Below are 13,582 nucleotides of genomic sequence, written 5' to 3' on the forward strand. Positions count from 1 at the left end.
AAGGAGACTGATCCAATGCAGCACAGACATTCGCGTGCCACGCTGTCACGACCCAGACGCACACCAGTGCGCAATCATATGGGAGCCGCGCTGAGCGCACCTCCAAGCGCGTCTCGCTGCCGGCGACGGCCGGGTATGGCCTAGTTGATTCGGCAGGTGGGTTGTTACACACTCCTTAGCGGGTTCCGACTTCCATGGCCACCGCGTCCTGCTGTCTATATCAACCAGGGTGAGCCCCACCCCTTTCGTGAGCGCACTGCGCGCGGAGTGACCCCTGTTACGCGCCCCCGGCAACAGGGGTGGCGGGCAGGTAAGCTGCGCGGGCGGAGCGCGCGGAGTGACCCCTGTTACGAGCCCCCGGCCACGGGGGTGGCGGGCAGGTAAGCTGCTTACCTGCTGCGCGTGACGCCGGCCGCGGCGAAGGCGGACAAGGCGGACAAGGCGGGGTGTCGGTGCGGTGGGCGCGGTGGTGACCCTGGACGTGCGTCGGGCCCTTCTCGCGGATCGCCTCAGCTACGGCTCCCGGTGGGGCCCTCTCGGGGGAAGGGGCCTCGGTCCCGGACCCCGGCGAGGCGTCCCTTCTCCGCTCCGTAAAAGTGTCCATCTCTTTTTTTTTTTTTTCTTCTGTTGTGGCATATGCTGCAGGTGCCTGCTCGTTTTTCGTATGTGGGTAACAACATTTAACTATGTATATATATTTCCCAATTGGTTTAACTGCCACCCGCCTGAATCTATTTAAAATCTAATTTTTTTTTATTTCAACCGCCCGACCCGACCCGACCCGCGGATAAAATCTAATTTTTTTTTATTTCATCCGCCCGATCCGCGGATAATCCGCGGACTCCGCGGTTGTGCCCGCAAACCGCGCATCTCTAATATGGACCAATATTGAGCCACAACAGGTCTCGCAACTACGGGATGCATAACGTCACCTCAGCCTCTACTGTAGCTTCTATTCTATGCGCCTTATAATGTGGTGCGCCTTATATTGCGGTGCGCCTTATATATGAACACAGTTTTAAAATAGGCCATTCATTGAAGGTGCGCCTTATAATCCGGTGCGCCTTATAGTGCGGGAAATGCGGTATGTATGAAATACTTCACTTGGTGGATTCTAGCTGTCAATATACTCCTCCCCTCTTAACCACGCCCTCCCTCACCTCCCGAAATCGGATGTCCCAAGGTTGGCAAGTATGTGTATGGTACATTTATTTACGGCTTTTAAAATGATATCCAATCCCAGTGGCTACTATAGTGAGGCTATTTGAATAAAATACTCAAGGCAAATCTGCATTCTTCTCTTGTTTGCCGAAATGCTCGGAATTCGCAAATTTGTCTGACTTATTCCACTCGGATATGATCGGATGGATAATGTGCCGTGGAACTGTGCTTTCTTTACCAAATAGCTGTCCGTCAAGTGGCTAGAGTAGAAGAGCAGCTCCCAGAAAAACCCCCAAAACTTTTTCCCAATCGCTGCCTTACCTCGTTTTACACAGGTCTCATATTCGACAAAACACTTTCTGGCTGCCATTTTCAATGAAAAGCAATCAACGTTACTTGGCAACGATTGAGGCTGGACAAGGTTGCCATATATGGACTTCCTGAAGTCGAGTGGCACAATAAAATGTAAGGCAGGGATACATTCAAGACCTTAATGGTATAGCACATAGGGGTGTCAAAAAATAGATTTTCGAATTAATCAATCAATTAATCCATTCATAAAAATTATTATTATTTTTTTTTAAATTCTTGTCTAGAAACTCAGGCAAATCCTATTGCCTACCGTATTTTTCGGAGTATAAGTCGCTCCGGAGTATAAGTCGCACCGGCCGAAAATGCATAATAAAGAAGGAAAAAACCATATATAAGTCGCACTGGAGTATAAGTCGCATTTTTTGGGGAAATTTACTTGATAAAAGCCAACAGCAAGAATAGACATTTGAAAGGCAATTTAAAAGAAATAAAGAATAGTGAACAACAGGCTGAATAAGTGTACGTTATATGAGGCATAAATAAGCAACTGGTATGTTAACGTAACATATTATGGTAAGAGTCATTCAAATAACTATAACATATAGAACATGCTATACGGGGGGGGGGGGTTGATGTGTGAGGGAGCAGGGTTGGGGTGGGGGGCGGGGTTTGGTGGTAGCAGGGGTGTATAATGTAGCCCGGAAGAGTCAGGGCTGCATGGGATTCTGGGTGTTTGTTCTGTTGTGTTTATGTTGTATTAAGGTGCAGATGTTCTCCCGAAATGTGTTTGTCATTCTTGTTTGGTTTTGGTTCAAAGTGTGGCGCATTATTAGTAAGAGTGTTAAAGTTATTTTATATGGTCACCGTCAGTGTAACCTGTGTGGCTGTTGACCAAGTATGCCTTGCTGTCACGTACGTGTGCAAGCAGAAGATGTATATTGTATAACAAGTGTTGGGCTGGCACGCCGTTAATACAGATTGTAGAGGGCGCCAAATGTTGTACTATCATGGCACGCCCTTATTATAGCTGTAAGGGTGAAAATCGGTGAATATTAATCCCGGGAGTTTTCTGCGAGAGGCACTGAAATCCGGAAGTCTCACGGGAAAATTGGGGGGTTCAGCAAGTAAGCTGCTGAGCCGCATCAGAGTGATCAAAGAGCCGCATGCGGCTCCGGAGCCGCGGGTTGCCGACCCCTGAGTTAGGTTAAATGAAATGATTATTATTATTATTTATCTTACGGTATATCAAAAATAATTTGAGCAAAATGTATTTGAAATATTGTCGGTGTGGCCCTCCAGCAGTGCTCAGGTTGCTCATTAGAGATGCGCGGTTTGCGGGCACAACCGCGGAGTCCGCGGATTATCCGCGGATCGGGCGGAAGAAATTTTAAAAAAATTAGATTTTATCCGCGGGTCGGGTCGGGTCGGGTCGGGTCGGGCGGTTGAAATAAAAAAAAATTAGATTTTAAATAGATTCAGGCGGGTGGCAGTTAAACCAATTCGGAAATATATATACATAGTTAAATGTTGTTACCCACATACGAAAAACGAGCAGGCACCTGCTGCATATGCCACAACAGAAGAAAAAAAAAAAAGAGATGGACACTTTTACGGAGCGGAGAAGGCCCCCGACGCCTCGCCTGGGTCCGGGACCGAGGCCCCTTCCCCCGAGAGGGCCTCACCGGGAGCCGTAGCTGAGGCGATCCGCGAGAAGGGCCCGACGCACGTCCAGGGTCACCACCGCGCCCACCGCACCGACACCCCGCCTCGTCCGCCTTCGCCGCGGCCGGCGTCACGCGCAGCAGGTAAGCAGCTTACCTGCCCGCCACCCCCGTGGCCGGGGGCTCGTAACAGGGGTCACTCCGCGCGCTCCGCCCACGCAGCTTACCTGCCCGCCACCCCTGTTGCCGGGGGCGTGTAACAGGGGTCACTCCGCGCGCAGTGCGCTCACAAAAGGGGTGGGGCTAACCCTGGTTGATATAGACAGCAGGACGGTGGCCATGGACGTCGGAACCCGCTAAAGGAGTGTGTAACAACCCACCTGCCGAATCAACTAGCCCTGAAAATGGATGGCGCTGGAGCGTCGGGCCCATACCCGGCCGTCGCCGGCAGCGAGACGCGCTTGGAGGTGCGCTCAGCGCGGCTCCCATATGATTGCGCACTGGTGTGCGTCTGGGCCGTGACAGCGTGGCACGCGAATGTCTGTGCTGCATTGGATCAGTCTCCTTTCTTTAACAGGCAAAATCTTTATAACCTCACTAATGCCTTGCATCGTCTATATTAGATATATAACAACGGGCGGGTGCGGGCGGATGGCGGGCGGGTGCGGTTCTGATCAAATGTTACATCGGGTGGATGGCGGATGGTTGACGACTTTCTGATGCGGTTGCGGATGAAATAATTGCCTATCCGCGAATCTTTATTGCTCATGCAATTAATTGCCCACCCCTGCACTACATCGACAAAAAGGCGCCTTTTTCTTGCTGTTACCAGCCTCGTTATGTAAATGACGTCTCGGGCGCTTATGATTGGCTAAAATGTCCTTGCAGACAGAGATGTTATTTGATAAAGTGTGGATGGAGATGTTTCAACACCTTATAAAAGCATGTGTCCTAATTCTCTACCTGTGGTGACATTTCCCTCCCGAGCCTTTGACGTCCTCACAAGCGATGACGTCGACGCTCCGAGTTTCTTCTTCTCTTTCTCTATGTGCTTCACCAGGGCGGCGGCGATCTTGTCTCTTCTTCCTCCCGCGGTCTTCTTGAGCAGTACGGCCTGGGCCTCGCGCAGACTGTCAAAACACACAGCAATAAAACTGTTGCAGGATTAAAAAAAAGCACGCACACAGCGAACCTATTTAAGTGGTCGAAGATTTATTCGTCCTTCCTGCTCTTTCCTCAACCGAAATGCTTCAGATGACGACAGCGGGCGGGAATTAGCCTAAAGTTTATGTGAGGACTTTCACAGAGATAAGGTCCATTAAACACGTCTAGAAAAAGTGTGGCTGAGGTTTAAGACATAAGACATCAGACACAATTTCTTCTTCAACAGAAATAACATAAATCCTCCTGAGAACCAGCGTCCTTTGCAGTGGACATTTGTTTTTGGTCCATTTCTTGTGTCAGGTACACATTTTGGTCAAAAAGAAACATGTTATGCACAATAGTATTTATTATTGTCAGGCCAATCATTAGTACTTGGACTCGAGTCACATGACTTGGACTCGAGTCAGACTCGGGTCATGAATTTGATGACTTTAGACTCGACTTGACAAAATGTAAAGAGACTTGCAACTCGACTTAGACTTTAACATCAATGACTTGTGACTTCACTTGGACTTGAGCCTTTTGACTTGACATGACTTGCCACTTTCCCCAAAATCCAAAGCGTAAAAAGTTATTTGGGAGCGCTCCGTATCTTTCATTTTCTTCGTCTGTGTCGATCAGCGTGTTGTTCCTGTCCAGCTGGTGTGCCGTCAGTACAACAGCCAATCAAATTAAAGCTGCAAGCAGCATTGGTCGGGCCCGCGTATTTGGCAGGTGCTAGTCCTAACTGTCCCAATACTTTTGTCCAGTGATAGTCATAAGCAGGCCCGGCCCTAACCAATCTGGCGCCCTAGGCAAGATTTTAGGTGGCGCCCCCCCCCCCCCCCCTCCCCCACATCGGCAGTGAAGTGTATACTCACAAGAAACCGAATAGCTTTGTCTTTGACCTTTTTTTTTTTACTTACAACTATACCTAATATATAAAGGGGTGGAAAAGTGACTATTACCTGCAGGGCAAACATTAGCTAACCAGAAGGCAATAACAATGTAAACAAAAAACACCTGCTTAAAATATCTAATACAAATGTCCCTGAGGAATGTAAGGTGGGAGTACTGTAATTACCTAACGTTACATTATTATTTTCCATAACAATTTAGCCCCCTCCACAATATTAACCCGACGTTAAACCAGAACTAGCTATTTATTGAATAGCAATTGCCGACTCATGTAACATTAGCTTAATGCTAAAAAGCCAGGTTACTATCACATTCTGTAACAGACAAATAATTTCATGTAGGCTAACGTTGCCTACCTGCTACCTCTGTCTTTTCTCGTTTCTCCTCCTCTTCTTTTCTCTTTTTTCTTCCCTGGGCACCTGACAGTTTTGGCCGTTTTACATCTTGTGTTGATTTTTTGACGTGGTGACGTCCAAAAAGAGTCATGATACGGGAAGGAAGGGGGCGCACCGTGCGGGGGGGGGAATGTTGCAACAAATACTATTTCTATTAAATAGGCTTTACTTTGCATTTTAATTAACGTGGGATTATTTTTTGTATTTAGAAATAATAGTACCAACTTTTTTTCTCTCTTTTTTTTTTCCTCTCCAACATTTGTGGCACTTGCGTGGCGCCCCCTGATGGACGGCGCCCTTAGCATTTGCCTATACGGCCTATGCCACGGGCCGGGCCTGGTCATAAGTGTCCCAATACTTTTGTCTACTTTTAGTCTGAAGTGTCCCAAGACTTTTGTCTAGTGTACCTACCTTGTCTGCATTGTGTGGGCACGTTGGTGCTTCCTGCTTTTAAGCAGCCATCTTAAAAAAAACAGCAGCGCAGCAGCATCAGCGCAGCGGGTCTTTGAAGGGTCATAAAATCCAAACCGGAGCAGTTAGAAAAAAAAGCGCTTCTGTCATTGTAATCACAAGGGTTCAATCTCTCTCCTGTGTTAGTTTGAAGGCGAAACGAGAAACGTGCTCAGAGGAGTTCGTTTTTGAAGGAAGGTGACCGGTTTTTACAAAAAAAATTGTTTTGAAGGGGGAATAGCAAACTTCCTGTTGATTTTTGCTGGGGGTTGTCAATTTATGAAATGTAGGTCCAAGTGAGACCTACATAGAGCGGCATGGCGTAGTGGGTAGAGCAACCGTGCCAGAAACCTGAGGGTTGCAGGTTCGCTCCCCGCCTCTTACCATCCAAAAATCGCTGCCGTTGTGTCCTTGGGCGGGACACTTCACCCTTTGCCTCCGGTTCCACTCACACCGGTGAACTGAATGATGAATGATAGGTGGTGGTCGGAGGGGCCGTTGGCGCAAATTGCAGCCACGCTTCCGTCAGTCTACCCCAGGGCAGCTGTGGCTATGAAAGTAGCTTACCACCACCAGGTGTGAATGATTGATGGGTTCTACATGTAAAGCGACTTTGGGTATTTAGAAAAGCGCTATATAAATCCCAGTTATTATTATTATTATTATTATGGAGGTTTTTGTTTCATGTCTCTCCGACCTTCCCAGTGGGAGTTACAGGCAGTTTAGTCGGATTTTTCATCCGAGGAGCAGTTTTTTGTGCGTTTTATTAAAAAATTGCGCTACAGCACAATTTTGAGATTTGGGGTTAGGTTTTTTTTTTATTAGATCACACTTTTTGCCAGTCCTGATGTGTGCGTTCAGTTTGGTGAGTTTTGAAGCATGTTAAGGGGGTCAAATTACAGCTCAAAGAGGCAAAAGTGTCTGTTTTTAGTACTTTTTTGTCTTGAAGGGGGAATTGCCAACTTCCTGTTGATTTTAGCCCGAGAATGTACAATTATGAAAGGTAGGTGTAAGTCAGACCTACATAGAGGTTTTTGTTTCATGTCTCTCCGACCTTCCTAATTGTCGAACAACGTGCCAGTGAGAAACAATTATGCCAAAGTTGGTTTCGTTCGGGTATAAAAACTACGACATGGTCAACAAAAAAACGAATTGCCGTATGCAAATCACGCGGTTCGAATATTACAGACGGAGACGCAACAACTTCCAACTTCGTTCGACATTTGAAGTTGCACAAAGAAGGGTAAATTTGGAATGTAAGATAACGTTTATTGGCTAAGTAACGTGACTTTTATTTGCTGTGTAGGATGCAAACTCACTGCTAACGTTATAACCATAGACATCTTATAACGGTACGCAGCATCGAGCGTTACTGCCTACTGGCGCAAACGAGACGCGGGGCCGCCATCTTGGAGTGGTGATCCGCTCCACTCAGTGCAATTCATTTGGCAGGAGCAATGAACTGTCAGCGCATTTAATTCATTTTACCTCACTGAATACCACTGATTTTCACCCGCTTTTTTGTCATACGTGTAGCTATGATAACAGACAGATGTTTTGGCGTGTTTTATTATTCATAGTTTGCTTAACAGTAATATAATATTCTTATACGCTATAAGTGACCAGACGTCCGAGATCAAAACTGGGAATATAATCCCAGAGAAGAGGGAAAAAAAACGCTAAGCTATTTTTAAGTTGAAGAAACAATATGATTAGGTTATATACAGGTAAAAGCCAGTAAATTAGAATATTTTGAAAAACTTGATTTATTTCAGTAATTGCATTCAAAAGGTGTAACTTGTACATTATATTTATTCATTGCACACAGACTGATGCATTCAAATGTTTATTTCATTTAATTTTGATGATTTGAAGTGGCAACAAATGAAAATCCAAAATTCCGTGTGTCACAAAATTAGAATATTACTTAAGGCTAATACAAAAAAGGGATTTTTAGAAATGTTGGCCAACTGAAAAGTATGAAAATGAAAAATATGAGCATGTACAATACTCAATACTTGGTTGGAGCTCCTTTTGCCTCAATTACTGCGTTAATGCGGCGTGGCATGGAGTCGATGAGTTTCTGGCACTGCTCAGGTGTTGTGAGAGCCCAGGTTGCTCTGATAGTGGCCTTCAACTCTTCTGCGTTTTTGGGTCTGGCATTCTGCATCTTCCTTTTCACAATACCCCACAGATTTTCTATGGGGCTAAGGTCAGGGGAGTTGGCGGGCCAATTTAGAACAGAAATACCATGGTCCGTAAACCAGGCACGGGTAGATTTTGCGCTGTGTGCAGGCGCCAAGTCCTGTTGGAACTTGAAATCTCCATCTCCATAGAGCAGGTCAGCAGCAGGAAGCATGAAGTGCTCTAAAACTTGCTGGTAGGCGGCTGCGTTGACCCTGGATCTCAGGAAACAGAGTGGACCGACACCAGCAGATGACATGGCACTGATGGTGGAAACTTTACACTAGACTTCAGGCAACGTGGATCCTGTGCCTCTCCTGTCTTCCTCCAGACTCTGGGACCTCGATTTCCAAAGGAAATGCAAAATTTGCATGGTTGGGTGATGGTTTGGGGTGCCATGTCATCTGCTGGTGTCGGTCCACTCTGTTTCCTGAGATCCAGGGTCAACGCAGCCGTCTACCAGCAAGTTTTAGAGCACTTCATGCTTCCTGCTGCTGACCTGCTCTATGGAGATGGAGATTTCAAGTTCCAACAGGACTTGGCGCCTGCACACAGCGCAAAATCTACCCGTGCCTGGTTTACGGACCATGGTATTTCTGTTCTAAATTGGCCCGCCAACTCCCCTGACCTTAGCCCCATAGAAAATCTGTGGGGTATTGTGAAAAGGAAGATGCAGAATGCCAGACCCAAAAACGCAGAAGAGTTGAAGGCCACTATCAGAGCAACCTGGGCTCTCATAACACCTGAGCAGTGCCAGAAACTCATCGACTCCATGCCACGCCGCATTAACGCAGTAATTGAGGCAAAAGGAGCTCCAACCAAGTATTGAGTATTGTACATGCTCATATTTTTCATTTTCATACTTTTCAGTTGGCCAACATTTCTAAAAATCCCTTTTTTGTATTAGCCTTAAGTAATATTCTAATTTTGTGACACACGGAATTTTGGATTTTCATTTGTTGCCACTTCAAATCATCAAAATTAAATGAAATAAACATTTGAATGCATCAGTCTGTGTGCAATGAATAAATATAATGTACAAGTTACACCTTTTGAATGCAATTACTGAAATAAATCAAGTTTTTCAAAATATTCTAATTTACTGGCTTTTACCTGTATATATATATATATATATATATATATATATATATATATATATATATATATATATATATGAAATACTTGACTTGGTGAATTCTAGCTGTCCATATACTCCTCCCCTCTTAACCACGGCCCCGCCCATAACCACGCCCCCACCCCCCACCTCCCGAAATCGGAGGTCTCAAGGTTGGCAAGTATGCTTGTATCAGACATTTGACATGCAAGCCCACATAATCCCATACTTTGCTGACATCCGATATCAATATGGGCTTGGGAAACTCCTAAAAAATTAGTTTATAAATAATGATTTCAAAATAGGGAGTTGCTTTTCAGTCACTATTTGGAACACTTTTGGCCCTCAGCTTTTTTTTGGCCCTTGGCAAATTGTGAAGATGAAATTAAATATTGACACGGATGATTAAATATTCCAGTAATTACCATTTGCTTTGCCGTTTAAATCACCAAGCCAAGATGTGGATGTTTCTTCCATACATTTTAGCATAATTGGTTTTCTTTTAGCATTCTTTCATTTTTCTGTATGTGGTCCTCGTTGGAAACATTTGCTGCAGAACAACACATTCATCATTTTTGCTTTGAGGGACACAAAGCAGGGTTTAGAAGCTGCGTTTGGTGATAAACAGTAAAGTATTTTTATGTTCATTCCACACACACACAGCCTCTCTTTGAGTCAACACAGAGCAGTTTTATCCTTCCTCAAGTCTAAAACCAGACCCTCAGGCTGCTCGGACTCCCACGGTCTGACCTGACTGAGGCCGTGACCTGCGACCTCAGCCAAGGGGGAGCCTCCTGCTTGACAGGAGTTGACACTTCAACACTAAGATCTGGGAAAGTGAGAGTGCGTGTCCTTGTTTCTGCATCTCACGAAAGTGCTGCCACTCCTCAAAGCAGTGACAAGGTTTAAGGCAGGGCTGTCCAAAAGTGTGGCCTGCGGGCCATTTGTGGCTAATTTTTTAAACAGCCTGCGCCACATTCGAAAAATAATATTTAAACAAATACTAAAAAAGTGGAACAAAAGAGCTAACAGGTGAAATGTAACAAGAAAAAGTTGCAATATTGACTCTAATACTGTTACGGCTCAGGCTCCTGCCAACGCCGCTCATCCGTCTGTGCGCACCTCGGGACACGCCCACGGGTGCGCACATCCAGGGACGCGCCGCGCGCGTCCCCGCCCTGCAGCAGCCACCAGCTGCAATCACTCACCGGCAATCTACACTCCTGGGTCTGATGAGGGCAAGCTCAATAAAGGACCAGTGGACCCAAGGATCAGGGCGGGAACTTAGTTTTCTCATGGTGTACCGTAAGGCTTATGATCTCTCTCTGTCTCGCTCTCTGCGTGTTTTCCCTCGTGTCTGACATCCTTGTTTGTTCTCCCGTACCTCCGCAGTGTTTACCTTCCGTTGCCCTGGATTTTGACTGCCTCCTTCGTTTCCTTGACTCCTCGCTTGCCCCTGGACTTTGACGCTTCTCTCTCGCCCCGGATCACCTGCCTGCCCCATGGACTGCCTCGTTTGCTCTCTTCAACACTTGGTAACACACTTCAGCTAACTACACACATAGTCTTACACCACACACTCTTGTATTCTAGTTCACACTTCATTTCCTTAGTTCAGTAGTATTGTTTATTATTATTTATATATATATATATATATATATATATATATATATTGACTATATATATAATAAATAATTGTATATACTACCCCCTGGTGTCTGTTTGCCGTCACCTCCTCTCAGCAAACCATAACAAATACCACAAAGATGTCATGCAGGCAGTTTTTTGGCAGTCATTGCTCAAAAAATAATAGATCAAAATCAATTATTGACCTATCACTGGGCCTAGTGGTTAGAGTGTCCGCCCTGAGATCGGTAGGTTGTGAGTTCAAACCCCGGCCGAGTTATACCAAAGAATATAAAAATGGGACCCGTTACTTCCCTGCTTGGCACTCAGAATCAAGGGTTGGAATTGGGGGTTGAATCACCAAAAATGATTCCCAGGCGCGGCAACCGCTGCTGCTCACTGCTCCCCTCACCTCCCAGGGGGTGATCAAGGGTGATGGGTCAAATGCAGAGAATAATTTCGCCACACCTCGTGTGTGTGTGACAGTGACGTGCGGTGAGGTTGATGGCTGGTGAGGCACTGACTTCATCACAGTCAGATTTACAAACATATGAACCCTAAAGAGTATCTTATTCACCATTTGATTGGCAGCAGTTAACGGGTTATGTTTAAAAGCTCATACCAGCATTCTTCCCTGCTTGGCACTCAGCATCAAGGCTTGGAATTGGGGGTTAAATCACCAAAAATGATTCCCGGGCGCGGCACCGCTGCTGCCCACTGCTCCCCTCACCTCCCAGGGGGTGAACAAGGGGTTGGGTCAAATGCAGAGGACAAATTTCACCACACCTAGTGTGTGTGTGACAATCATTGGTACTTTAACTTAACTTTAACTTTACACATACAAACTGTAGCACACAAAAAAGCACATTTAATAAAAAAAACTTTATTATGGTCTTACCTTTACTTATAAATGCGTTGCTGTTGTGCTGGATTAATGCACCCCCTGACGGGAGTGTTATATCAACTAAAGCCCTCACTTCAACTTTCCACGTGCAAGATTGAATCTATTTAAAAAAGTGTAACCGAGGGTTTATAAATGTCGCCTATACTGTATGAAACTACAAAATAACAAACACGGAGGCTCCAGTTTACACGAGGACCACTTTATTTACCTTCTTTCAAAAACTTCCGCTCCACTCCAACGTGTCAAAATTCCGCTCTTAGCGCCTTCAAAATAAGAGCTCAAGGCATATACTGTATAACAGCGCATAACAGGAACTTAACATCACAAAGAGGAAAGCCCATAAAAATAGGTTACAAAAGTTATTTAATAAGAAGCCAAAAAGTGCAAAAACAATCATGTTCGCGTTGGAGGAGTTGTGAGTCTGCAGGTGTACCTAATGCTGTGGCCCAGCAGTCATTCGCAACTCCTCCAACACGAACATTATTGTTTTTGCACTTTTTGGCTTCTTATGAAATAACTTTTTTAAATAGATTCAATCTTGCACGTGGAAAGTTTAAGTGTGGGCTTTAGTTGATATAACACTCCCGTCAGGGGTTGCCGTGCATTCTACGGCGTGGGTGCAGGAGGCGAGCCTCACACAGTGCGCCTTTTGCAGCCGTTTTATGATCGCTCAGCACAAGAAATACTTTACACACATACAGTTGTTGACAAAATACACTGTACATTATATACCTCAGCTAACTAAACTATGGAAATGTATAATATAGTTCATATAGCAATACAGTCTCACTGCACAGCAGACCAGCAGTTAGCCGAGTCCGTCCATGTTGAGGCACTGAGTGACGTGCCTCGACTGGCTGCTGTTCACCGTACCGTCTCTTCTCAGTATTTGAACGGCAAATGTGAAAATTCAGCGATTTTGAATAAAAATAATCTAAAACTGGTGAAGTTAAATGGAAAATAACTTTATAGTATAATCACTGGATACATTTAACAATTTAATATTTATTTTTTTCTTTTAAAATTTTTTTTCATTCCATGATGGCAGGTGAGGCCCCGCCTCACCTGCCTCTAGTGACTGCACGTCACTGGTGTGTGACAATCATTGGTACTTTAAATTTAACTTTATTATTCAAGGCTTCACTTCATATCAAATATTCTACTTTGAAATATTTTTTGGGGGAAAATGTTGCATATTTTGTGTGATAGACATAAAAGAAAAAAAGTGCATAAAACATTAAAATATAATCGATACATATAATCGATAAATAGTGAGATCTGAAATTCATCTAGAGATTTAAGCGTTGAAAGTAAAAAGAATAAAATAAAAAATCTGTGACCTTTTTTTTATTTTTTATATAAACACTTTTGTAAGTTTTTCCTTTTGTATTCCCAATACTTTTAGTGGGATAAAAAAAAAAAAATGTCATTAATTAAAAAATAGTAATAAATTAAAATCAATGTTGTTATGAATTACTGACCTATTTAAGCCTCATATTAAAAATAGCACTTTGAAATATTTTTGGGGAAAAATGTTGCATAGTTTGTGTGTTTGCCACATAAAAAAACACGTTTGTTTTTTTTATATATATAAAAAGTGTATAAAAAAACAGAAAAATAATAAAAACTTACAATCGATGAATAGATCTGAAGTTGATCTAAAGACTCAAGTGTTGAAAGTAATATAAAAAAAAATCTAAGACCTTTTTGGGTA

The 13,582-nt window shown here is 44.3% G+C and overlaps 1 protein-coding gene across 4 annotated transcripts in view; it reads right to left on the reverse strand.

Annotated features, from left to right (window-relative positions):
* The window catches only part of ltbp4 (latent transforming growth factor beta binding protein 4), a 129,929-nt gene that overhangs the window by 94,647 nt on the left and 21,700 nt on the right, over positions 1-13,582 (reverse strand). For all 4 annotated transcript variants that reach the window (XM_061972260.1, XM_061972261.1, XM_061972262.1 and 1 more), the window contains exon 4: positions 4,098-4,264. In XM_061972260.1, coding sequence (XP_061828244.1) covers positions 4,098-4,264 — 167 coding nt within the window. The remainder of the gene's footprint in view (positions 1-4,097; positions 4,265-13,582) is intronic.

The sequence above is a fragment of the Nerophis lumbriciformis genome, linkage group LG17, assembly GCF_033978685.3.
Source record: "Nerophis lumbriciformis linkage group LG17, RoL_Nlum_v2.1, whole genome shotgun sequence".
Taxonomy (NCBI): Eukaryota; Metazoa; Chordata; class Actinopteri; order Syngnathiformes; family Syngnathidae; genus Nerophis; species Nerophis lumbriciformis.